At 48.4% G+C, this 25,522-nt stretch overlaps 1 protein-coding gene across 1 annotated transcript; it reads right to left on the reverse strand.

Annotated features, from left to right (window-relative positions):
- CUNH20orf96 (chromosome unknown C20orf96 homolog) lies at window positions 1-25,522 on the reverse strand. Its single transcript, XM_048222355.2, has 11 exons — window positions 19,618-25,522; window positions 19,301-19,349; window positions 18,601-18,718; window positions 9,926-10,038; window positions 6,439-6,597; window positions 4,132-4,231; window positions 3,121-3,278; window positions 2,940-3,041; window positions 2,692-2,778; window positions 1,879-1,997; window positions 1-353 (listed from the first exon to the last, which is right to left on the reverse strand). Exons 1-11 carry the CDS (start codon window positions 19,635-19,637, stop codon window positions 293-295), a joined length of 1,086 nt encoding a protein of 361 aa, XP_048078312.1. The 5' UTR covers window positions 19,638-25,522; the 3' UTR covers window positions 1-292.

The following is a 25,522-nucleotide window of genomic DNA, read 5'->3' on the forward strand; positions in this document are numbered from 1 at the left end:
GCAAATGCAAATCCAGCTTTATTGGTAAAAAGGAACGGCAGACTTGACTGGGAATGCCCACCTGGCCCAAGCAGCCACACCAACCAGAAAGAAAAGAGGAAGGGGAGAGGGAGAGAGGGAGGAAGGGTGGAGGGAGAGAGAGAGGAAGGAAGGAAGAAAGGAAGGGAGGAAGGGAGGGAGGGAAGGAGGGAGGGGAGGGGCTCTGAGTGGGCACCGTCATCGAAGAAGACGACTGAAGGCTCCAGGTGTGGGGAAAAGAGCAGAGAGGAAGGCTGGCCCCTGGCCCCAACATCTAGAAGGGGAGCACCTCTTCCACGGGGATGTTGAGGATGACGTCCATGTCTGGGGTGCACCTGGTAGGGAAGAGCAAAGAGGGTATGAGAAGCCAAGCAGGGGCGCCAGAGTTGCAGAGTGGGGGAGCACGCCCTCCGGAGAGCCCTGCTCTTCAGAACACTGCCACTCAGCTGGGGAGCCCCACCCCAAAACACTTGTGACTGCAGCCCAAGCGTGCACGTGGGTGTGCGCGCACACAGGCACACACCCAAAATGAGAAAGGGATGGGTTTGGCATGAGTAACATTCCCCTCCAGAGGTCTGAGGTCAAGAGGGAGCAGGAACCCAGCTCTGAAATGCCGGGGCCTCTCACGACCAGCGCTCTCTTCGCGGTCAGAATGGCCGGCTGGGACACTGGCTGTGTGTCACCAGGAGCGTACGACTTCCCTCAGAGCCCCCTCCCTCGGCTGGCACGCGTGAAACAAGCACTCACTGTGTGCCAGAGCCCAGAGCAGCCTCAGTTTCCTCACTGCTCACATGGGGTAATAATTCCAACCTCGATCTTTGGCAGGCGGACTAAGGGAGCCTGTGCTGACGGGGAGGAAGTGCTCAGTAACTGACAGGTGTCCTTCTTTCCGCACAAGGAGCGAGAGCAAGGGTTCCCGTCTGCAGTATAGCCCCCGTCGCAGGGACCAGCATGCCGAGGGCGCCACAGGATTACATGCTCTCTCCACCTTGTCCCAATTCTCTCATCCACTCTCGTGGATTCCACGCTCTCCTGACGCACACTGAGCTATCTAGGCACGAAATGTCAGGACGCCTGCAACTTCCAGGACTTCCCAAGAAAGAGCGAAGGAACGAAGATGAAGCCAATATGGCAAAAATGTAACAACTCCTAGCTACACGGGCAACTGAGTATTCACCAAAATATTCTACTGTCTGTGTATCTGAAAGTCTCCATAATGACAGTAAAAAGAAAAAGCATCGCTATACGGACAATGCCCAAATTTCCATCTCTAGCCAGTATCTGTCTTCTGAGGTCAACCGTCTACCGAGGGGCCTGCACTGAGGTGCCCCAGGTCCCGTGTGCCATCACGGAGAGGCCTGGCCTCGTGGGTTCCCCAAGTTCTGCCACAAAGAGCCTGACCCAAGAAAGTCAGGCGGAGAACTGGCTTTGGAAGGAAGTTCTTCGTTTGGGGCCCAGGAGTCTGCCAGGCACAGAAGACATCCTTCTCTCCTCACAGAGTGTCTTCCAGGCCATTCTTCCCTACAGCCAAGCACCCCATTCAAGTCCATCTTCCTGAACAACCAGAGGCTTAGGGTACACCCACTTGGTGGAAACATGGAATCTGGGAACCAGAAGAGTCCAGAAAGATTATGTAATTCAGCCTCCTGGGTACTAATGGGACACGAAGGCCCAGAGACGGGAAAGGTCACGTCTGCCACATGGTCAGCAGCAGAGCCGAGGCGAGACCCAGGTCTCCCTGCCCCCCCCCCCACCCGGGGTTCTGTCTTCTTCACCGGGCTGCCTTCCCTGGCAACAGAGAGCCTCTTCAAGGGCACAGCATGCCGAGTTTAAGAAGCAGCTACAAAAAAGATCACATACTTGGGTCTCCGAAGCAGAACGTCCGCAAATATGATCTCTCGGGGCTCCTGGACCTGGACCCGGAGCTGCTCCACCTCGGCCTTCAATATGGGTATTTCCTCCTCAAACTGGTTGATAAACTGAGGGGAGCAGCACAGCAGGGGATAGTGAGGAGCCCAACGTCCCCCAACAGAAGGGAGAACAGGGCAACCCAGACGAGGAGGAAGGCCATCTAGGGAGATGGCACAGCTTGGTCCTAGGGGCCTCCTGGGCTCCAGAGGGCAGCTTGCAAGTTAGGGCCAACGTCTGATGGTACCGAACATGGCGCGGAGATCGTGGAGCATGGAGACAGGTGGCAAAGGGGGGCAGTACCTGATGATGGGGATGTTGAGAATGAATGGGGGCTGGCAGGGCCAGTGAAGGCCACTCACACTGACAGTGGATGGAGGATGATAATGAAAATGGATGCGAGAGGGGGTGACGGTGAAGTTCATTAACACGGCTAACAAGTGATGGTCAGTGGCGAGAATTAAGCGGTGAGGATAGGAGGTGGTAATGACAGTAAAATGATGGGTGGGTAGGCGACCCTTGGTGATGCTGCTAACGGGCCATCACCGGTGGTGCTGGTCAAGGAGGCACGGCTGGGGCCCGCACTAACCTCCTTCTCGGATGAATGACAAGGGAGAGTAACAGCACTAGCTAGGAGGAGGCCAACACCAGAGCTGAAGGCCTCCTGAATGCCAGATCAGGACAAGCCTGCCTCCCGCAGGTCCTGGGGCACGCCCACCCCTCTGCTCCCTCACAGAGGGGCCGTCCCCTTCCGTGCCCACTCACTTCTCTGAACCTGTCCGTGCACTTCAGCACGTCCCGGCTATCCTGCATCTTCCGCAGAAGAGCCTCCTGACGGGGCTGCTGGCTTTTCTGCGGAGGAAAAAAAGCTCTGGCCCCCAAACGCCTCTTCCTGGGCAGCCGTGCCTCGTGGAGACCACTGGGGGGGCGCAGGGGGCCCGGAGGCAGAGGACGGGGAAGGACGCGGGGCCGGGGCACGACCTGGACACCCACCGTGGCAGCTGGCCACTCACCACCACCAGAGCTTTCAGGAACTTTTCCTTCTTCTTCTGGATCTGATTCGACAAAGACCGCAGGACCACTGTGCGCATCTCACTGAGGTCATCCAGCTCATCCTAGGGGCCAGCAGGAGCGTGTTGGCCACCAGCCCTGTCTCCGGCATGGTCCAGCGGGGAGGGTCAAGGGCTCACCTACCTGCTGGCTGTCCTTTAGCTGCTGCAGCTGGCGCACAAGGCTGGCAATCTGGACCGACCTGACGGGATACTCATGGTCCATGTACGAGCTCAGGAAGCTCACTTCCTTGTAGGTCTTCTCGATCTTGGCGTTCAGCCGGTCCACCTGCTGCGCCAGGTCTGGAGAGGTCAGGAGGGACAGGAGGCAGGATCCTCCCTCAAGGACCCCTCCCAGGAGATCAGGGAGGCAAAGCTCTCCTTGGCCAATGGACTGGCGTCTGGCTGAAGCAAGCTCACACAGGGCCAAGTCCCTAGAGTCTTCTACCCCCGCGGGAGACGAGGCAGCACTCGGTAGGAAAGAGACACTGAACCAGGGCCAGATCCCTAGATGAGTCCCAGCTCGGCCGCCGACTTACGGGGTGGACCTCGCCAGACTGTCCCTCCCTGGACCTCAGTCCCCTCACGCACGTACTCCCAAGGCAATGAGCCCAGGGAGACGGGGCAACACGGACTCCTGGGAAACGACCATGAAGACAAAGTCTGTATTGATGCCCTCCACAGGCGCTGGCCCCAGGCTCTGAGGTGGGCTGACACACCACCCTCCCCGCGGAAGGTTTCCAGTCTGCTCCAGGGAGAGAAAGCACGCCAGAAGACCTGGGACCTGGCCAAGCCCCTGACTCCCAGAAAGACAGTGGCAGGAAGCAGAGGCAGGCTCCCAGCCTTTATGACCTGCGGCAGGCTACCGCGCTTCCTTCAGCTTCAGCTTCCTCATCTGTAAAATGGGCGAATAGTCGCGGCCTCACGGGGAGTTGCCATGACTGAGAGCGTGCCCATATAAATGAAGCCTCGGGGGCCTGGAAGTGCTCAGTGCTCAAGAAGTAAGCTATTGGCTCTGCATCTTAGCAATTCCATCTGCCTACGAGGCGAGATGCTGGGCCTACTGGTTTCCAAAAGGTAGGTGCGAGATGAATGCCCTGCTGACCTGGCCGAAGCCAGGGAGGGGAATCAAGGAATTCACGCCAGGGATTCTTACACTTCATCTTGGACTCCTCCTTCTCCTCCCACTCCTCGAGTTCACGCTTGAGCTCCTGCAGCTTCTTCTCGTTCAAGTGCTCCAAGATGTCCCTGACCGTCTGTGGGAGTGGCAGGGTCAGCTCGCCCCGCAACCTGTCCCGGCGGGGCTGAAGCATGGGCTCTCGGGGGACTCGGCACTTCCTCAGAGGAGTTCCCAGAGCCAAACCCACTCCCAGACCCAGCTACCTGACCGGAGGCTGGCCCAGCCGCTCCAAACTGGGCCCTCTCCTACCACCCACCCCAGCGGGTGGCCCTACCACACACCCAGACACTGGCCCAAACCCAGGCAGTGGTCCCACTCTGCCCTCCTTCGAAATGTCACCAAGTGCAAAGGATTTAACCCCCAATAGCCCTCAAAGCCATGTCCTTCTCTTCACCCCCACTGCCACTGCCTTATTCAAGTTTTCTTCGTCTCCTGCAGCTACCCCTAACTAGTCCTCCTCTGATCTTTGGTCTGTGCCGCAGTCAGGATGATCTTTCTTCAAAAATAAAAAAATTAAAAAAAACCTGACCTCATCCCTCTCCTATTCAAAACTTTCCAGGGGCTCCCCTCCGCCCTGTAAATAAGGTCCAAACTCCTTACCGTGACTGACAAGGCCCTACCTGAGCTGGCCTAGACCAACATGTGGCTCCTCGAGCTGCCTACGCTCCCTCTTTCCATGGCCTTCTGCACCCATTTCCTCTGCCTGTAACACTCTCCTGCTCTCTACCAGTTAACACCAACTTCTGCAGGTTTCAACCCAAGCATCACTTCCTCCAGGAAGCCTTCCTGACCCTCCTATGTCTGGGTGAGAGGCCCCTCTCCGCTCCCCAGATCCCCCGGCCCCATGGCAGTACACACAAATGGCTTTCTAACTGCCTGTGACCCCACTAGAATGAGAGCTTAATGTAGACAGTGTCCCACCCATCACTGTTTCCCAAGGACCCACAGGAAGCATTCAGGATGAACAAAAAATATATTAATAGATCAATGCCAGAAGATCAACAATGATTTTGTCTAAATTTGGAGAATATTCTACTACGTTCCCTTGGGCTGAATGACTCCGCCGTCCTTGGCCTGTGTTGTAGACTGAATTGTGTACCCCCCCAAATTCATATGTTGAAGCCCTAACCCCCAGTATGGCTGTATGTGCAGACAGGGCCTTTTAGGAGGTAATTAAGGTTAAACAAGGTCAAAAAGGTGCGGGATCCAGTAAGAGTAGTGTACTTATAAGAAGAGGAAGAGACTCCAGAGCTCTCTCCGTGTGAGCTCAGAGGAAAGGCCGTGTAAGGACCCAGAAAGAAGGCAGTCATCTGCACCCCAAGGAGAAGGGCCTCACCAGACAACAACCCTGCTGGCGCCTTGGTTCTGGACTTCCAGCCTCCAGAACTACGAGAGGTAAACTGCTCTGTGTAAGCCGCCTGGTCTATGGTGCTTCGTGATGGCCGCCTGAGCAGACTAAGTCCCCAAGACCGAGCTTTCTCTTCATCTCACAGGCTCCAGTGAGCTCAGTCCCTCTTCTGCCTGTGCAGACCGCAGCCAGAGGGCATTACGGCTCCATGAAACCATTTCCTCGGACTCTCCTCCAGCCCGAACCCCTGGGTCCCCTCCTCTGGTGGCTTTCCCAAGCCTCTCCCAGAGGAGGCAGAGGATGCCCCCTGGGTTCTCGGAAGAGTGGCTCCACCCGTGGCTCCATCCGTAGACCACAAGAACCACCCCTGGCTGAGGGTGGCAATCATAGCCCGGTGGAAGGAAGCCAGATCCTGGTGCCAGACGGCCCGTGTTCAAGTCCTGGGTCCCCCAGGTCCGACCCCTGCTAGGTGAGTGAGCTTGAGGGTGACCTTGAGCAAGTCACCCAGCCTGCCTGTTTCCATTTTCTCTTATGTAAAATAAAGAGAATAATGCCATAATGTCATAAGGATTATGTGGACCTCTAGAGCACCGTGGGTACGGACGGTGGCGGTGGTGGCAGCTACACCCACTGTGTGCCAAGTACAACACCCCCTTTGCGGTGGGTGCTTTGTGCTCCATTTTACAGAGCTCAGAGCTTAACCCGAAGTCGCCCAGCTAATAAATGCTGGCGTTGGGATGAGCCCCCATCTCCTTGTTCCAAAGCCCAGCCAGGTGGAGCGAAGTGTGGGAGAGACGCAGCTCCAGAGAGCAGCTTTGCAACCGGCGGGAGAGGCCAGGAGAGGGCGTCCGAGGGCTCAAGGGGGCGGCGCCGTGGGCAGGACCGAGGTGCAGGGGGCGGAGACCAAGGTTGGGGAGGGGGCGATTGGACGTCACCTCAAGGATGTCCTGCTGCTGCAGCATCGTGCGCACTTTCAGGGCCGAGCTGTCCTCCATGTCCTGGATGGCCTTGATCAGCTCCCCGTTGAGTTTGGTGAGGAAGACCTCATGGCTGCAGAGCTCCTGGAGTGTGGTTCGCCGGTTCCTGAGCAACGTCTGCAGGCGGAGGGGAGGGCAAGGATGGGAGGCGGTGCTGCGAGGGGCGCCCGGAGCCTCCCGGAGCCCGGGGACCACTTCCCTCCCGCCGCACGCACGCCCCCTTGTGGTCTCGACTGGTAAATGCGGCCCCATTGTCTGCGGGTCAGAGCCCCAGAACTCTTTAATCCATTCTGAAACGCCCATTTTCCCCGAATTTTACATCTCGGGGGTGGACGCCTCTTACAACGGATGGCATATCACAATCTAATTGACAAAATTTGTTCGTGGGAAATAAGGCTGCACCTGATTATCACTGGCTTCTTAGAATCAATAAAATATAGTAGTAACAATAAAAATAGGAAACACCCCAGGTAGGTAAGAAAGGGGCGGAGGTGATGGGCCATGTCTGGAGAAGCAGGGAAGCCAAGTGGGTGATCAGACAGCTGAGCTGAACGAGTACTCTCTCCTTTCACACATCGCCCCGGCGGAAACAAGGAGGGGCTGAGAGGGTAAGGGGCTTGCTAAGGGCCTCTCCAGCAGGTACATAAAATCTACAATAACAACAACAAGAATTGTTGAGGGCCTACTATGTGTCGGGCACTGGGCCTTACTCGGCACATGGTACGTGGTATTGGTTCATCCAGAGGCCCTATGTTTACTGACTCTTATTTTATTGATAAATGGAGGCTCACACAGGTTAAGTGACTGGCCTAAAGTCACACAGCCAGAAAGTCATGGCACCGGAACCAGGAAGCCAGCCTTCTGACTCCCGATGTCCGTCTTCCCACCACCCCAAGACAAGGAAGCAAACGGGCTTAAAGCGCAAGGCATGGTTGAGCCTCATAGCGGATTCAAATTTGGATGTTAGCCCCAGACCCACTTGGTTCAAATACCAGCTCTGCCACTTCCTCCCTCAGGGAACCTGGGCACACGAGCTAACCCCCCCGGCACCCGGCTCTACTCATCCTAAAGGTGAGGAAGCCAACACTCGCTTTGGAGAGCTGCTGGGGAAAACAAATGAGGTAATGTTCACAATCAAGCCACTGAGTGGCGGTCCCTGGCACCCTCAGTGCGCACGCAGGAACCGGAGCTGATAACTGTCCCCACCGGCTCCGGCCCTCCGGCTCTGCCCTACCTGCGCGCTCCCTTCTTCATTCCTCTTCTTCCTTATATCTCTGTCCTTCGCTAGAAGCTACCCTTTCCTGGCCCTCAGCTCCCACATTCCCCATGTAATAATAACAGTAAAAGTGCGAACGTACAGAGTGTTTATTATGGGCCCAAAACTCTGCTCAGCACTTCACACGCACTACCTCACTTGGCACTCTTCTCAGCTCCTTTCCCAGAAGCCCACGCGCCAGCATCGCTGGGGGTTGGCACCAGGAATGTGTATGCTTAGCACACACCCCATTCCCAGGGGATGTGGAGAAACTGTAGAATCCAGGACCTCTGCTCTAGAAATGGATCCTCCCTGACCACCAGATTCAGTGCAGAAACCCTACTTTGTTTCCTTCCTGACCCTTCACCCCATTTGTTATTATATGTTTTTCTTATTACCTTCTTGTTTTTCTGATTTCTTATCTGCCTCCCCCAGTAGAATGGCACAGAGGAGGGCAGGGGCACTGGCTGTAGGACACATCACATAAGACAGTGCCTGGAGCTCCGTAAGTATGAGCTAAATAAACTCATGAGTAGCTATTCTTTGGGTTTTTTTAATTCATTTATTATAGGTCTCCCCACTACAGTGTAAGCCCCATAAGAGCACAGATTCTGAGTGCCATGCTCACAGCTGTGTCCCCAACACCTGGCATAGTGCCCAGCACATAGTAGGCGCTCTCAAGAGTTGTAGATTGAACAAATAATTGTCCTGAGACCAATTAGAGTCAGGATCCTGTTCCAACTCCAAGAGCAAACCAACTGAGCAATTTCTGCCCCTTCCTGTTTCCCCCTGTCTCCATGGTCCACTCTCCACACACCAGCCACAGCAGCCCAAGGACTCCTGTGAAAACCTAGGTCATATCACATCCCTGGTCTACTCAGAATCCTCCAGGGTCTTCCTGTCTTACTCAGCATAGAAACACAAAGCCTAATTACGGACTACAGAGGTGCAAACAAGTCACCACCCACACCCTCACACCCACCAGCTTGCCTCATCTCCTGCTCTAGCCACACCAACCTCAGGAGCTTTGTACTTACTGTTGCTCTGTCTGGAACATTCCTCCCTCAAATGTCACCACTTGAGCAGCCTTCTCTGACCACCCTGTCTGAAACGGTCATGGCCACTCTTCCTCTGTGCCTCTCCAGCCCCTAACATTACCTTTACACTTCTTCATTGCTCTTAACATCAGGGCACATATTATATACTTATTTGTCTTATTTATTGTCTGTCTCCCAAAGTCGAATGTGAGCTCCCTAAGGTCAGAGGCCACATCACTGGTGAATCCTTGCACTTAGAACAGGGCCTGGCACATAGCAGGCATTCAATAAATCGACTAAATGAATGAATAATCACAAGAGACAACATTGGTTGGGACCCCAGGATTCAGAGCCAAATTGTCCAAGTTTTAAAGTCAGGATAAAAATAACGTCAGAAATAGGAGTTCCTCCTTTAAGAACACTGGGCTGCCTCTGAACCGTTCTGCAAAATTGAAGGTGAAAGGGAAGAAAAGGTTTCAAAGCAAATACATTCTTCCCTATTTCTTTATATAGTAGTCGTTGTTCACGGAGCTCTTAAAGACTTTCTTGAAAAAAGTATGAATTCTTCTCCAGTATTTTGTAGCATTTAGAGTATTTAGTATTCTACTTTCTACAAAAGACTCCTCCTCCTTTAGTCATTTCAAATACTTCAAAACATCGTTCAGAAGCTATAAAAAAAAAGCAAGAGATGGTGGGAACACTAATTATCTACAGCTGTATGAGACGACGCGAAAAATGTAATAGTGAGCTTCTGAGCTTTGCTTTGCGGTCCACTGTATTCCATGAAGGGTTAATTTACTGGAAATTTCTAAATGAACAAGCCACCAGATTGGATTCATAATGCAGTGAAACAGAAAAGTGATTCTGATCATTTTCCTGGTCTTCAACACTAAGGCAAACACCTAGCTTAACCGGCTTTGATCCCTGGTACTGCCGTTTTTCTAGCCATGCGACCTGTACAAGTCCTTGATCTCCCTGCACCTCAGTTTTCCATCTGTAAAACGGGGGTGATGATAATGCCCATGGCACTGCTGAGAAGGAAATGAGTCAACCCCGGCACCCGCGAAGTGTTCAGTGCATGTTTGCTATCACCGTACCCCTGCCCCGCTGTCCCTAGCCCAGGCCCCGGTGCCTGTGGGGAGGATGCTTATACCTTCAATAGCCGGATTTTGGCCTGTGTCTTCCCAGAGTCCAACCTCCCTCTGTGCTTTTCTTGTGGATTCCTCAGCTGGCTTGTCATCAACGTGGTGGGCTTGGAATGCAACCCTAGGGCATGGGAAAGAGCAGAGAGGGAGTGAGGGTACAGGCAGGCCTGGCGGCGGGTCTCAGGGAATGCACCATCCAGGAGATGGTCCAGGCGCCAGCCCCACCCACTCTTGACCTTATAACACGTGACAGTGAGACAGAGCATGGGACTCACATCTATCAAGAAGCTCCCAGGCCCCACTGTGTGCAGGGGACTTCCACGTGACCGTGGGTATGGACAGAGGGGAGGAGAGGAGAAGGAACAGGAGATGGCCAGGTGCCCACAGTCTCTCCCACCAGCCTGGCCGGTAGCGAGGTCAGTTGGGGCAGGGGTTAAGGGCAAGAACTAATGAGCCAGACAGCCTGGGTTCGACTCCAGGCTCCGCTTTCTACTAGCCATGTGAGCTTGGGCAGGTCACCTGACCCCTCCGCCCCTCGGTTTCTCCCACCTATAAAACAGGAGTCATCATCATGCCTACCTCATAGGGTTGTCCCAAAGATTAAATAAGATGTCACTATACCTTCAAATGTTTGGAATAGTGCCTGACACATACTCAGCGCTGAGTATGCCATCCTCATTGTCACTGTCATTACTGATGACCTTAGGCTTGACATCAGGACCGCAGCCCCGCACAAAGGCACAGGAGCTGTGCAAAACTCCCACTGGCTATCTGAAACACCTGTAAAAGCTGTGGTCCTTCCAGAGAGGGACTGTATGGAAAGAGTTCAGATCGGAATAAGGCATTCGGAGGGCATGTTCTCAGAACCCCTGCTTCCTCTCGGGCACCAGCCTGAGACAAATGGCCCAAATCATCTCAAATGCTGAGGCCACGTTCTCGACGCCCACCAAAATCCCCACTCCAAGTACAACACAGTACTTTTCAGAAAATATGATTTCTTTAATGAATCTATACAGCTAATCCGGGAAAGTTTTAGTATTAACTATTGAAGTGATGATTAATTCTGTGTTACAGTTATGAATTATCTGTATATATCGGGTATTTAATTGTATTGTTTAAAAGATGGAATGATTAATAGATTAATCTTGTGGTTCTAATTTAAATGAGATTTTGATTTAGATTTGTTTTAAGATAAAGGTTTAAGACATTTTTATGAAATGTGTATAAATTACCGAAACTTTTACGAGAACATAGATTACCCATGTCTAGAAGTTTATTTATCAGAGATGTACAAGAATTATTTAAATGCTCAATGGTTTTTGTTAATCAGACAAGTGAACTACTTGAAAATGAAAAATGAATGTATTAAATTTTAAAATGTGGCTCAAAGGGATTAGGGGAACCTAATTAACCAAGTTCCAAAATTCCCCTTAGAAGTGTTCATAAAAATTATAAGATAAGTAATTTGAATTTAAATACTTAAGGAGATTTGTAAGCTTTTATAATGACTATTTATTTTCATTAGTGGTAGTAGCCCTGATTTATCTTTTTTTTAATTAAACTTATTATTTTGGGACAAGTTCAAGTACATGAAGTTTAAAGAAATAATACAGAGATGAATCACTGAATTCTATTCCTGAAAACATTATTGCACTGTATGTTAACTAACTAGATTTTAAATTTTAAAAAAAATTAAAAAAGCAAGACTACAGAGAACTCCTATGTATCTTTAACCCAGTCTCTCCCAATGGTAGCATTTTGCAAAACCAACTACAATATCAGAATCATGATACTGATGGACAAGATAGCGAACATTTCCATCACCCCAAGCATCCCTCATGCTGCCTTTTATAGCCACACTCTCTTCCCTCCCCTTACCATGCTCCCCCCACCTTTGTCCCGAACCCCTGGCAATCACTAATCTGTTCATTTCTGGAATTTTGTCATTCCCAGAATGCTATATAAATGGAATCAGACAGTATATAACTTCTGAGATTGGTTTTTTTCACTCAGCAAAGTTCTGTGGATTCATCCAAGCTATTGACTGTATCAATCGTTCTTTGCTTGTTATTACTGGATTGTATTCCGTGGTACCGATGTACCGCAGCTTATTTAACCATTAACAGACCTCTGGAGTGCTTCCAGTTGGAGAGTATTACGAATAAGGCTGCTATGAAGCATTCATGCCCTGGTTTTTGTGTGACCATAAGTTTTCATTTCACTGGAATAAATGCCCAAGAGCGCAACTGTTGGAGGATGATGAGAACTGCATGTTAGTTTCATTAGAATCTGCCATACTGGGGCGCCTGGGTGGCACAGCGGTTGGGCATCTGCCTTCGGCTCAGGGCGTGATCCCGGCGTTATGGGATCGAGCCCCACATCAGGCTCCTCCGCTGGGAGCCTGCTTCTTCCTCTCCCACTCCCCCTGCTTGTGTTCCCTCTCTCGCTGGCTGTCTCTATCCTGTCGAATAAATAAATAAAATCTTTTAAAAAAAAAAAAAAAGAATCTGCCATACTGGGGCGCCTGGGTGGCTCAGTCGGTGAAGCATCTGACTCTTGATTTCAGCTCAGGTCATGATCTCAGGGTCATGAGATCGAGCCCTGGGTCAGGTTCCCGCGCTGGGCCTAGAGTCTGCTTTGGAGTCTCTCCCTCCCTGTCCCTCTGCCCTTTCCCCCTCTTCTCATTCACTCTCTCTTTCTCTGTGTCTCTCAAGAAAGAAAAGGAAACTGCCATGCTTTTTTCCAGAGCGGCTGCACTATTTTGCATTCCCGCCAGCAATGCATGCATGATCCAGTTTCTCCTGTTTGCCAGCATTTGGTGTTTTCACCATTTTTCACTTTAGCCATTCTGATAGGTGTGTGGTGACAACTCATTATGGCTTAATTTGCATAGCCTCAATGGATAATGATGTTGAATATCTTTCCGTGTGCTATCTGGATATCCTCTTCAGGGAAATGTCCCTTCATATGTTTGGCTCATTTTTTTTTTTTTAAGATTTACTTATTTATTTCAGAGAGAGAGAGCATGCATGAGTAAGTGGGAGGAAGAGGCAGAGGGAGAGGGAGAGAATCCCCAGCCGCCCCAGCACTGAGCACGGAGCCTAACGCGGGCCTCCATCCCATGACCCTGAGATCATGACCTGAGCCCAAATCAAGAGCCGGACCCTTAACCAACTGAGCCACCCAGGTGCCGCTCTTTGGCCCATTTCCTAACCGAATTGTTTTTCCATTCTATTGTTAGAAATTGTTGAGTTTTGGGGCGCCTGGGTGGCACAGCGGTTAAGCGTCTGCCTTCGGCTCAGGGCGTGACCCCGGCATTATGGGATCGAGCCCCACATCAGGCTCCTCCGCTGGGAGCCTGCTTCTTCCTCTCCCACTCCCCCTGCTTGTGTTCCCTCTCTCGCTGGCTGTCTCTATCTCTGTTGAATAAATAAAATAAAAAAAAAAAAAGAAATTGTTGAGTTTTGAGCGTTCTCGATACGTTCCGCATAGCAGTCCTTTGTCAGAGGTGGTTTGCAAGTATTTTCTCCAGGTCTGTAGCTTGTCTTTCCATTCTCTTCACAGAGTCTTTCACAGAACAAGTGTTTAATTTTGATGAGGTCCAGCTTATCCACTTATTTCATTTTTCTTTTATGGATCAAGCTGTTGGTAGAAAGTCTAAGAGCTCTTCACTTGGCCCTGGGTCCCCAAGATTTTTTTCTCCTATGTTTTTCTCTCAAAGTTTTACAGTTTTACATTTAATGTTTAGTTTTTATTTCATTTTACATTTACATTTGGACTTAAGGCAAGGTTCTTTTTCTTGCCCATGGACGTCCAATGGCTCCAGCACCATTTGTGGAAAAGGCTGTCTTTTCCTCCACTGAACTGTTTTTGCACCCTTGTCAAAAATCAGCTGGGCAGGGACACCTGGGTGGCTCAGTCACTAAGCGTCTGCCTTCGGCTCAGGTCATGAGTCCAAGGTCGTGGGATCGAGGCTCCTGTCAGGCTTCCTGCTCAGTGGGGAAGCGTGCTTCTCCCTCTCCCACTCCCCCTGCTTATGTTCCCTTGCTGTCTCTCTGTCAAATAAATAAATAAAACCTTTTTTTAAAAAAAATCAGCTGGGCATATTTGCGTGGCTCTATTTCTGGTTTCTCTAGCCTGCTCCATTGATCTCCGTCTATCTCTCTGCCAATACTGTGCTATCTTGATTACTTTGGCTTTAATAGTATGACTTAGTATCAGGTAAAGTGAATCTTCCCACATTACTCTTCTTTTTCAAAATAGTTTATCTACTCCAGGGACCTGCTTTTCTATATAAATTTTAGAATAAACCTGTCTGTTTACAAAACACCGTGCTGGGATTTTGACAGGAATTATAATAAACATATAAATCAAATTGGGAAGAACTGGCATCTTTACTACACTGAGTGCTCCAATCATGAACATAGCATGCCTCCCCTTTTATTTAGGTCTTCTTTGATTTCTTCATTAGCATTACGTGATTTTCAGCATATAGGTCCTATACTTCCTTTGTTAAGTTTAGACCTAAATATTTCATTTTTGGGGTCACCTGGCTGGCTAGGTCAGTGGAGCGTGCAGCTCTTGATCTCAGGGTTGTGAGTTTGAGCCCCAAGTTGGGTGTGGAGGTTACCTGAAAAAACAAATGAAATCTTTAAAAAATATTTTTCTTTGGATTACAAAAGGATTTTTAATTTTGGTTTCCCCATATTCATTGTTAGTACATAGAAATGTGATTGGGGCACCTGGGTGGCTCAGTTGGTTAAGCATCTGACTCCTGATTCTGGCTCAGGTCATGATCTCAGAGTCATGAGATCGAGCCCTGCATGGGGCTCCACGCTGGGTGTGTGAAGCCTGCCTGCGATTCTCTCTCTCCCTCTCCCTCTGCTCTTCCCCCAGCTCATGCTCACACTCTCTAAATAAACAAATAAATAAATAAAAGAAGCTTTAAAAATGTGATCAATTTTTGTACTCTGCAACTCTGATGAACTCAGTCATTAATTCCAGTTTCTCTTAAATTTAGTAGCTTCCTTAAGATTCTCTACAGAGACGGGATGTCACCTATAAATAAAAACAGTCAAATCATTCTATCTGATTCATGTCGATGTTGGTGTCTGTCTTTTCTCACTCATGTTGTGATTTTCCTTATTCTTGGTATGACAAGTGATTTTTATTGTATCCTTGATGTTTTAAATAAGGGTCTGGATCCTACTTCAGCCAGTCCCCTGTCAAGATGTAGCATGACGTCCAGTTTTCAGTGTCCTCTTATGCTCACTGCGTTGTTTAGTTTAGGGCTTTATTTTGTTGTCAAATGCAGGACCGAGAAGGAAGGGGGCTACTCCATCTCGGGGGAATCAGCTGATTTATCTTTTTTTTTTTTTAAGATTTTATTTATTTATTTGACAGAGATAGACAGCCAGCGAGACAGGGATCACAGGCAGGGGGAGTGGGAGAGGAAGAAACAGGCTCACAGCGGAGGAGCCTGATGTGGGGCTCGATCCCAGAACGCCGGGATCACGCGCTGAGCCGAAGGCAGACGCTCAACCGCTGTGCCACCCAGCCGCCCCTGATTTATCTCTTTTAATACACAAAAGCTGCCCTCAAGGACATGACTTTGCATAAGACATGTTACCAATCTAAGCTTCAGTTCCTCCATCTGTAAAATAGTGATGAGAACATCTCCCAGGTCATAAGGAATGAATGAAACGATGACATCCTTCTATTCATCTATCTCAAGTGCATTTAAAGTTTTGTGTAGTTACAGTTTGAGGTCGGGACCATGAGCTCTACACAGCTAGAAACCCAATCCGTCTCCTTCACCATGAGTCAGCAACAACCAGCCCCATGCTCAGCACATGGGTGCTCAGCGAATGGATGCTGCTGAATGAATACATGAATGAATGAATGAATGATGCCTCTACAACAGAGCCTGACACAAAATAAGTCCTGAGCAAGCGGTAGCTATTTTCGTCATTATAATTTACACAGATGATTTCACTTCGCCTAAAGGCAGGAATCCTTGTAGACACGGGGCTGTGACAAGTAACCTCGATAGAATTGCAAGAAGGGAAACCGGAACACCAGCTCAGGTCTATGTTTCTCCAGCACCCACACTCTCCCCACTGATATGTGGTTAAGACTGTGCATCCTGAAGGGGCACCTGGGTGGCTCAGTGGGCTGAGCGTCCAACTCTTGATTTCGGCTCAGGTCATGGTCTCGGGGTCATGGGATCGAGCCCTGAATCAGCCTCCATGCTGAGTGTGGAGCCTGCTTAAGATTCTCTCTCTCACTATGGACTCTAAGAAACAAACTGAGGGCTTCAGAGGGGAGGGGGGTGGGGGAATGGGATAGGCTGGTGATGGGTAGTAAGGAGGGCATGTATTGCATGGTGCACTGGGTGTTATACGCAACTAATGAATCATCGAACTTTACATCAGAAACCAGGGATGTACTGTATGGTGACTAACATAATATAATAAAAAAAAAAGTTTCTCTCTCTCCCTCTCCCTTTGCCCCCAACCCCCCTCCTGCTCTCTCTCTCTCAAAAACAAAAAACAAAAAACAAAACAAAACAAAAAAAACAGAGTGTGCATCCTGGAGGAGCGCCTGGGTGGCTCAACTGGTTAAGTGTCCGACTCCTGATTTTGGCCCAGGATCTCAGGGTCCTGGGACTGAGTGCCGCATCGGGCTCCCTGATCAGCGAAGAGTCTGCTTCTCCCTCTGCCCCTCCCCCAACTCATGCTCACTCTCTCTTTCTCTACACCCCCCCACATAAATAAATAAATAAATAAATAAATAAATAAATAAAATAAAATAAAAAGAATCTCTCTCTCTCTCTCTGACCCTCCCCTCACTCATGTAAAAAAAAAAAAAAAAGATTGTTCCTCTTGGAGCCAAACTGCCAAATGTCACAGCCTGGCTCTGCCCCCTCCTACCTATGTGACCTTCAAAGTTACACTTGCCCATACCTCATCTCTAAGAGGAGGGGGTAATAACAGCACCACCCCACAGGGTTATTGAGAAGATGAAATGAAGCGATATGGGTCAAGTGCTTAGAACAGTACCTAAAGGCTTGGTATATGTTAATTGCTCTTGTTCTTACCATGGTTGTACCTGTTACATACCTCACTGCCACCCCAGTGAAGGAAAGGAAAAAGTTTCCTTGTAGATGCTGTGTGAATAGGGTCTAGAGCCAAAGACAAAAATTCTGTCACTACCACCGGGCCTTGTGCTCAGCACTTTACATCAAAGACTCTTGACAGGGGTGTTTTAGATACATTGGCAGGGAGGATTTGTGCTTCTCTCAAGTATTGGGGGTCCCATCAGGCACCTGGGGGTGGGGGCCAGAGACACTAGATATCCCCTAGAACAGGACAGCCCCATGGAACACAGAATTCTCCTATGTCCCGCATGACTTTCCAAAGCCCCAACAGATACTGATGTAGTAAAAAACCTTATTTATAAATGATCTGATCCCAGAACCTGACTCTCTTTCACATATAAACACAAAGAATATTTTGCAGGGTTTTACAGTAATGTTAAATTTTCCAAGAAAGCAGCTACAATCAAGGGAAGGTTGTACTTTGTTCTGTTTAGAACTCTACCAAGAGATGGGCACCACTCTGGAAATCATGCCCACCGTGAAACATCCCTCTGGATATTTGAGTCCCTGATATCCCACCATGTGTCAGTCTGCATTTGCAATGGTTACATTCACCATGACTCCATCTGTGGGTAAGCTTCTGACCACTCTGACCTGTCTTCTGGTAGAGCTCATCCTGGGCATTTACATACTGAAATATATGTTATTCAACAATAGGTAACTTTCCTTCTCCTGTACTTTACACTTCGGGCATTATATTAAGTTTTTAAATTATATACATAGGTAGGATACATTATCTATGAAGTTTATTTCAGATACTAAAGAAATATTACAAATATTTGTTATTAAAAGGAATAGTGGGTCTGATAAGGTTGAGAGCACCAATGCTCTACATTTAATTCTTGCAACAATCCTATCAGGTCCTCATATTACAAATGAGAAAACTAAAGCTCAGAAAGATGAATGGCTTTTCCAAGACAGTAAACGGCACAGCCAGGATGTGAACCTGCGTCTGCTTCAGCCAAGGGCCTGAGAACTCCCCTGGATGGCATGACAACAAAGTGACAGAGACTATCCGGAGCTGACCAAACCCTGTTTTCTTTCCCTCTTGGACCCACAGCAGGACATTTCCCATCTTCCCTTGTGGTTAAGGGTGGTCATATGACTGAGTTATGACCACTGGAATATGAGCAGGAGTGATACGTGTCATGTCAAGTCTAGGCCCTGAAAAAAAAAATTGCCCACAAAATTACCCATACTCCTGCTCCTTCTCTCTTCCCTCTCTACCAGCTGAATGCAGAAGTATCTAGCAGAAGCTCAAAGCCTTACAAACTGTCAGAGCCACAAGGTTGAAGGAGCCTGGATCCTGAATGATCATGTGGAAAAGATTACTTCCTCCCCTGCAGATCCACAAATATATTTTGACATAAATGAGAAATAAGCTTCTGTTCTAATACTTGAAACCTGGGGATTGTTTGTCACAGCAATTAACTTCCTCTAATATAACTAATGTCACTAAAGGCCAATGGCTACACTCTATCCTGTCCCCAGTCCCCATATTCGCCCTCAAGTGCCTCTGCCCACCTGGCAGGACGCTAGTCAAAGTCTTCGTTTTGCTCTTCTGGTGGCCTCTGGTTTGTAGGATGGGAGGCAGAGTAGGTGACTTGGTTTTCTGCTTGGACTGCTGCCATGGAACATAATCCTACCAGAAATAACACAATCAGTCACACAGCCTGATGGATTCAAATCCCAGCTTCGCCCCTAACAGATATCTACGACCTTGAGCAAGTGACTTTTGAGGTCTGAGCCTCAATTTTCACATCTGTAAACTAGATCTAATTATAAAAACTACCTCCACAGATTGATGGGAGAATTCCAAGAGATGATACTTGTAAAGCATGTGGTAAGTGCTCCATAAATGTTAGCTATCACTTGTTTTATCAGCCAGCCATAATTTACTAAGCACATCCAGGCTGTGATGTGCTAAGAACTGTGGCACACGGTTCTTAAACACAAGGCATGGAAAAGACCCAAGAAGAAACCAGAGGAGCAATCAGAGATGAGTAAGAGAGCAGTCTAATACACCCTCACATCCTGATAAGGTGATGCGAAAACAGGTTCGGGGGCTTGGCTCCGGGTCCTACAGCAAATGTGTGACACAGCTAGGCCTGGAATTCAGGTCTCCAGATTCTATTAGCCGGAACAGTCACGGCCATGGGGGCAAGAGGACTGCAGACCCAGGGTCAGCAAGTCCCCATCTCCTCCCTAGCCCTCCAGGACTCACCAGACTCTGGAAGTTGTGGATTGCGGAGCGAATCCCAGATGGGTTGGGTCTGGAAAGAGATGGGGCGGGAAAGAACTTCCATCATTCCCAACCCCTGGGACAGTAAGCAGCAAACGTGAAACAAGCGTGCAGTCTCCACAGAGACCACAGTTCACTAGGAACCCGAGTGAGCGGGAGCTGGGAGAGCGCGAGGGGAGGCAGGGCTAGGGACATGGGGGCGGGGGGAGAGGGCGGGGTCAAAAGACACCCAGGCCGGGACCGAGCGCAGGGGGGCACGCATGCGCACTCCACCACCCTTCGATTCTTCTTATACCTACTTCGGAAAGACGCGCGCCATTGGGGAAAATGGTAGAAGAGTAGTGAGTTCTTGGAGCCCTGACCTCTTGCGATACTTATTATTCAGCTTCTCCGACTTCCTGGTCTCACCGGAGACCGCGTGGTAACCTAGGTCACTGGAACTTCCCAGCGAGACCAGTCCCTCATCCCCGTCTCCAAGGAAACGGACGCAGACTACAGAGCGCCCAGAGGGACTAATCTCTCAAGGAGAAACGGAGCTCCACAGCCTGCTCAACGCGGCTTTAAATACTATCCTTCAGCTGGCCCCACCCATCATCTTAAAGAATTATGTCATGTTTCTCTTCCCATCAAACCTCCATCACTTTCTTCTCCATCCTTACTCTTGTCTAATGACTTTGCTTCCTATTTCACTAAGAAAATCGTGGGGATCAGTAAACTCACATTTTCACATCACCTCATTTACCCACCTAATTGTCTCCCTCCTGTACTGTGTAAACTGCCTGTTAAGACCGATTTCGACAACTGTACGCTCAATCCTACCCTCTTCGTTTTTCTCTAGGATACCGCCCCAGCAATCCCCGTTTTCTCCTATCACCCTCTCTATATTATTCCCATTGGTATACCACATTTTTTAATTTCTTCTATTAAAAAAAGTGACCAGGGGCGCCTGCGTGGCTCAGTTGCTTAAGCGTCTGCCTTCGGCTCAGGTCATGATCCCAGGGTCCTGGGATTGATCCTCCATGGGGCTTCCTGCTCTGAAGGGAGCCTGCTTCTCCCTCTCCTTGTGTCTGCTGTTCCCCCTGCTTGCGCGTTCTCTGTCAAATAAATAAAATATTGTTAATAAATTAATTAAATAAAAATAATAAAAATAATAAAAAAAAAACTTTAAAAGTGACCACTTCGCATCTAGCTATCCTGCCATTTCTGCTTCACTTTACAGCACAACTCCTAGAGAGGTTGCCTACTGTTGCCCATTCCTTTCCACCTCTTCAAACAGACTTTCATTCTCTACATCTCCACTAAAACTGTCCTTCTCAATACCACCAGTGCCCTCCACTTTGCTAAACACCACAGTCACATCTCCATCCTCATCTTACGTGGCCTATCTGCAGCATTTGACAGAGCAGATCACTCCCTCCTTGAAATACTTTCTAAACTAGGTGCCCCGGAAACCACTCTCTTGAATGGCTTCCTGACCCCTTCTCTTCTCCTTTGCTGGTTCTTCCTCTTCTCCCTTTATTATTGGAGTGTCTCAGGGCTCAGACCCTCTCTTTTCCTCTATGCACTCACACTCCATTCAAGTTCCCTTCCCGTCTTGTGATTTCAGATATCATCTCTACCTGGATGCCTCCCAGACTCATATCTCCAGCGTCTCCACTGAATTCCAGCCACATACATTCAACTACTCAACATCTCTACTTAGGTGCCTAATAGGCCACTCTAACATGCAACTCTTTTCCCTCTTTCCCCCAACTCAAAATGGCAACTCTCTTCCTAGAGTCACCCTTGATTCATCTTTTGATTCACCTCTCATCCCACATCCAAGTCTGTCAGCAATACCTTCAAAGGGCATCTGGAATCATACTGCTTACTATCACCACCCACACATACACACACCTCCCTTTGCTCTCACACCCAGACTACCACCACCTTGCAGGACAGAGAGACCTGCCTGCCAAATTTTGGCCCACGGATTTTTTTCTCTCTTGTGCTCCAAAACCTGTTTCTTCTTTCAAGGTCCATCTCAAATTAATTCCTTCTCCACAGTCTCCTAAACTAGCCTTTTTTTTTTTTTTTTTTTAAGTGCAAATCCGGGGTGTCTGGGTGGCTCAGTGGGTTGAGCATCTGACTCTTGGTTTTAGCTCAGGTCATGATCCCAGGGTGGTGATAGAGCCCTGTGTCAGCCTCCACACCTAGCTCCAGAGTCTGCTTGTTCCTCTCGGTCCCCCTCTGCCCCTCCCCCTGCTTTCTCTCTCTCTCTCTTTAAAATAGATAAATAAAATATTTAAAAAAAAAAAAAAGTGCAGGGTGCCTGGGTGGCACAGTCGGCTCAGCGCCTGCCTCCAGCTCAGATCATGATCCCAGGGTCCTGGGATTGAGTCCCACATGGGGCTCCCTGCTCACCGGGGAGTCTGCTCCTCTCTCTCCCTCTGCCCCTCCCCCAGCTTGTGCTCTCTCTCACTCACTCTCTCAAATAAGTTAATAAAATCTTTAAAAAAATTTTTTAAATAAATAAATTTTTTAAAAGTGCAATTCCAAAAGTCTATCAATAAGAACCTAGACTGAGGTGCAAACTGACCAATTCTGGTATCCTTCCATGGCAATAATTTGCCAGAAATGAGTCAAGGCTCCCCTATGTAGATGGCCTTGGTGCCCATCTGGACTGATTTGTTCACAGGGTACCTGCCTGGCCCCTGTAGCTCCTGGTTCAGTGATCTCCACAACAGGCCAGTCTGACGGCTAGAACACTGCTAAGGAGAATGACTGACAATTTTTAAAGAAATTCACCAAGAAATAAATATAAATGTTCAGTCTTTTATCCAACTCATAGGGAAAATTGCTGGCAGTGATAATCAACAAAAAATAAAGCCAAAAATAACCAAAAGAGGATACAGAAATCTTGGATCTTCAAAACTTGACCTGAGAAAAATGGAATTGATGGAAAGAATGGCCATACACATACCAACAAACCTTACGATACGAGATGTTGTTCCTAAAATTTCAGATGGAGCCAGAACCCAAACCACAAGTCAAATCTTTTCAAAATACAAACAGATCTCTTTGTAGTCAGAGATAAAACAAAAAAGTCTACAATATGTTGGTTTTGTGAGAGGTCCTGGCTAGTGCGGTAAGACAAGAAAAAGTGTAAGATCTGAGCAGAAAGAGCAAAGCCTTCATTATTCAGACAATACAACTGTCAACACAGAAAAGCAAAGTGATTCTAAAAACCACTGGAAATTTTAAAAGATGTCAGCATTGTTGCTACTACACAAAATTCAATTATATGTCCTCTGGGTTTTTTTTAAGATTTTATTTATTTATTTGAGAGAACGATAGACAGCACAAGCAGGGGGAGCGGCAGACAGAGGGAGAGGGAGAAGCAGGCTCCCCGCTGAGCAGGTAGCCAGATGCAGGATGCAGGGTGAACCCAGGACCCTGGGATCGTTACCTGAGCCAAAGGCAGATGCTTAACCGACTGAGCCATCCAGGTGCCCCAATTGTGTTCCCTTTAAATACCAATAACAAATATGTAATTTCTAACATATTATTTACAATAGCAATCAAATCATATCTTACCTTGGAATATTTTTTTAATTATGCAAGCCCCTTATGAAGAAAACTATAAAATATCGTAGAGGTCATAGATGGAGCAATTTAGTATTATAAAATGGCAATTCTGGGGTGCCTGGTTGGCTCCGTTGGTTAAGCGTCTGCCTTCTGCTCAGGTCATGATCTCAGTGTCCTGGGATCGAGCCCCACATCGGACTCCCTGGCAAGGAGGGAGCCTGCTTCTCCTTCTCCCTCTGCCTGCTGCTCCCTCTGCTTATGTTCTCTCTCTCCCTTTCAAATAAATAAATAAAATGTTTTTTAAAAAATAAATAAAATAAACAAAATAAAATGGCAATTCTGTTCAAATTCAATGCAATTCCAATTGAAATCCAAAAAATGATTTCCTGGAACTTAGCAGACTGATTCTAAATTTTGTACAGAGGATCCAAATATAGCTGAGACAGCCTTGTGGAAGGAGAAGGAAGAATGTTTCCCATAAATAAAATAGAGTTCGGTTTTCTCTTTAGAATTTGGAGTATCTGGCTACAGCGGGCTCTTACTTATGGAGAGCAATGATCAGCTAGAGTTGGCTTGCGACTGCCCCTTCAGAGAATACCTGCTCTCCAGTTCACCCAGCACATTGTCCTTATTTAAGGTACCTGTCTGATCCTGTAGATATTTGTATGATATCGCCTCCCACCTGGGGTGGGAGGATAGGGTAAGAGAAATGGAAGAGATTATTTTAAAGTGTATAGATTCTGTTTGGTCCCAGTGAGCTGGCAAGCAGAAAGAAGAAATAGTGGATCACGTGACTCCAAGAGTTTGATGCTTCTGGTAGTGATCTGAGTATGATCATGGGAATGTATGGCAGAGGAGGGATGGAGGAAAGCACACCAGAGGCTATACTGTGAGGGAAGTGGAAGGTCCAAATGGCACAAAAGCTGGAGATGTCGGCTTCCCTGAGATCAATATGTGGAACTGGGTGAAGCGAAGGATCTTAAGACAAGAACTCACAGGGACTCCATAATGCTAAGTAGAAATAGAAGATGTGGCAGAGAAATAGGAAAGAATCCAACACCAACAGAGGGAAGAATAAATAACCTTTCCTGGAAACCCATTGTGGACCAAGCTCTTTGACACAGGCTATCTCCTTGAACCCCAACATTAGTCCTCTGAGAGTAGACATTAATATCCCTTTGTTATGGATGAGCAAACTGAAGCTATGAAAACTGAGGTCATCAGCCCCACGTGACAAGGCTGAGATTCAATGCAGTCAGATTCACACTAGGATCTCCCTGTCTCCACAATCCACCCCTTCTTTCACTAAAGTCACAGTGGTCATTGAAGCACCCCGAAATGCACACAGACTTGCATTAAGAAAACAAAGCTAACAAAAAGTATTGTTAACCCCATCCCCTCAAGCACCCAGATTTTATCAATGCTTCCAAAGCACCAGTTGGAACAGATGAAGGAGGAACAGAAATCCTGTCCAGCGCTAACTTTAGCTGAGAATCTTTGTATTAACCAGATTTTTCTGGAGAGACTGACGCAAACAGCCTTGATCCACAAAATCAGAAGCAAGTGATTTTAGAAATATAAACCAGCCTCATGTGGTCACCTATTAACTCTGCCACTTCACCAAGTGTTTTAACCCTATCTCCAAGCCCCTGCCTCCCGCAAAATGGGTGTAATTACAGCGTGCTTTTGGAAGATTCCATGTGATAAAGCTTGCAATGTCCTAATGTGCTTAGAACAGTACTGGGCACTGAAGAGCTCAATATATTATAATTGTCATCATGAGTATGATGGAGGGTGTTTTAAAAAATAATGCAGTATGGGGTGCCTGGGTAGCGCAGTGGTAGCACAGTGGTTAAGCATCTGCCTTCACCTCAGGGTGTGATTCCAGCATTCTGGGTTCAAGCCCCACATCAGGCTCCTCCACTAAGAGCCTGCTTCTTCCTCTCCCACTCCCCCTGCTTGTGTACTCCCCCTGCTGTGTTCCCTCTCTCGCTGGCTGTCTCTCTCTTGTCAAATAAATAAAATCTTTTTTTAAAAATGCAGTATTACTTAGAAATGGATCAAAAAACTAAGGACTTATGGATAGAGGTGTCGTGTGATAAGGCATAGTAAAAATTCTAATGATAGAAAGTTAAAATAGTCCAAAGTTAAAGGTAAAACGTCCACTGTAAAATTCTTTCAACTTTCTCTACGTTTGAACATGTCCATAACCCACCGCTGGAAAAATAATGCATTGTCGTGTGCTTTGGGAGGAGGAAGAGTTAGTTTCGTTTTGTTTCTTGATAAACAGAAAAGGTATAGAAAAGAAAACAAAATGGGCGAGATCTTCCTCAGCTCGGGCCCGCCTCCGGGCCGAGAGCCGTTCGTGATGCTGCCTGAATGAAATCGAGGACCGCTTGCGAAAGGGCGAATCCTCGAGAGCGTGGCCCGGGGCTGCTAAGCCCTCGCAAGGGACAGGGACGCGCTCCAAACGGCGCATCCCGCCTCGGCGCCAGGAGGTGGGGCCGGAGCGCGCGCCGGAGACGCGGCCGGGCCGTTACCCAAGAGCTCGGGGCCGGCGCTGGCCGCTGCGCGCCGCGGGTAAATACCTTCGGCGGGGCGGGGGAGAGAAGCGTCGAATTTCAAAAAAAAAAAAAA

This window comes from Ursus arctos, unplaced genomic scaffold, assembly GCF_023065955.2.
Source record: "Ursus arctos isolate Adak ecotype North America unplaced genomic scaffold, UrsArc2.0 scaffold_16, whole genome shotgun sequence".
NCBI lineage: Eukaryota > Metazoa > Chordata > Mammalia > Carnivora > Ursidae > Ursus > Ursus arctos.

What these genes read in the sequence shown, in the direction of transcription:
- CUNH20orf96 (XM_048222355.2), bottom strand. Translation starts at nt 19,637, where the DNA reads ATGGCGCGCGTCTTTCCGAA. An exon ending in CCAAAATCCGGCTATTGAAG is followed by an intron (nt 6,598 to 9,925) that starts GTATAAGCATCC and finishes CTCCGCCTGCAG; the next exon opens with ACGTTGCTCAGGAACCGGCG. An exon ending in AGCTAAAGGACAGCCAGCAG is followed by an intron (nt 3,042 to 3,120) that starts GTAGGTGAGCCC and finishes GCTGGCCCCTAG; the next exon opens with GATGAGCTGGATGACCTCAG.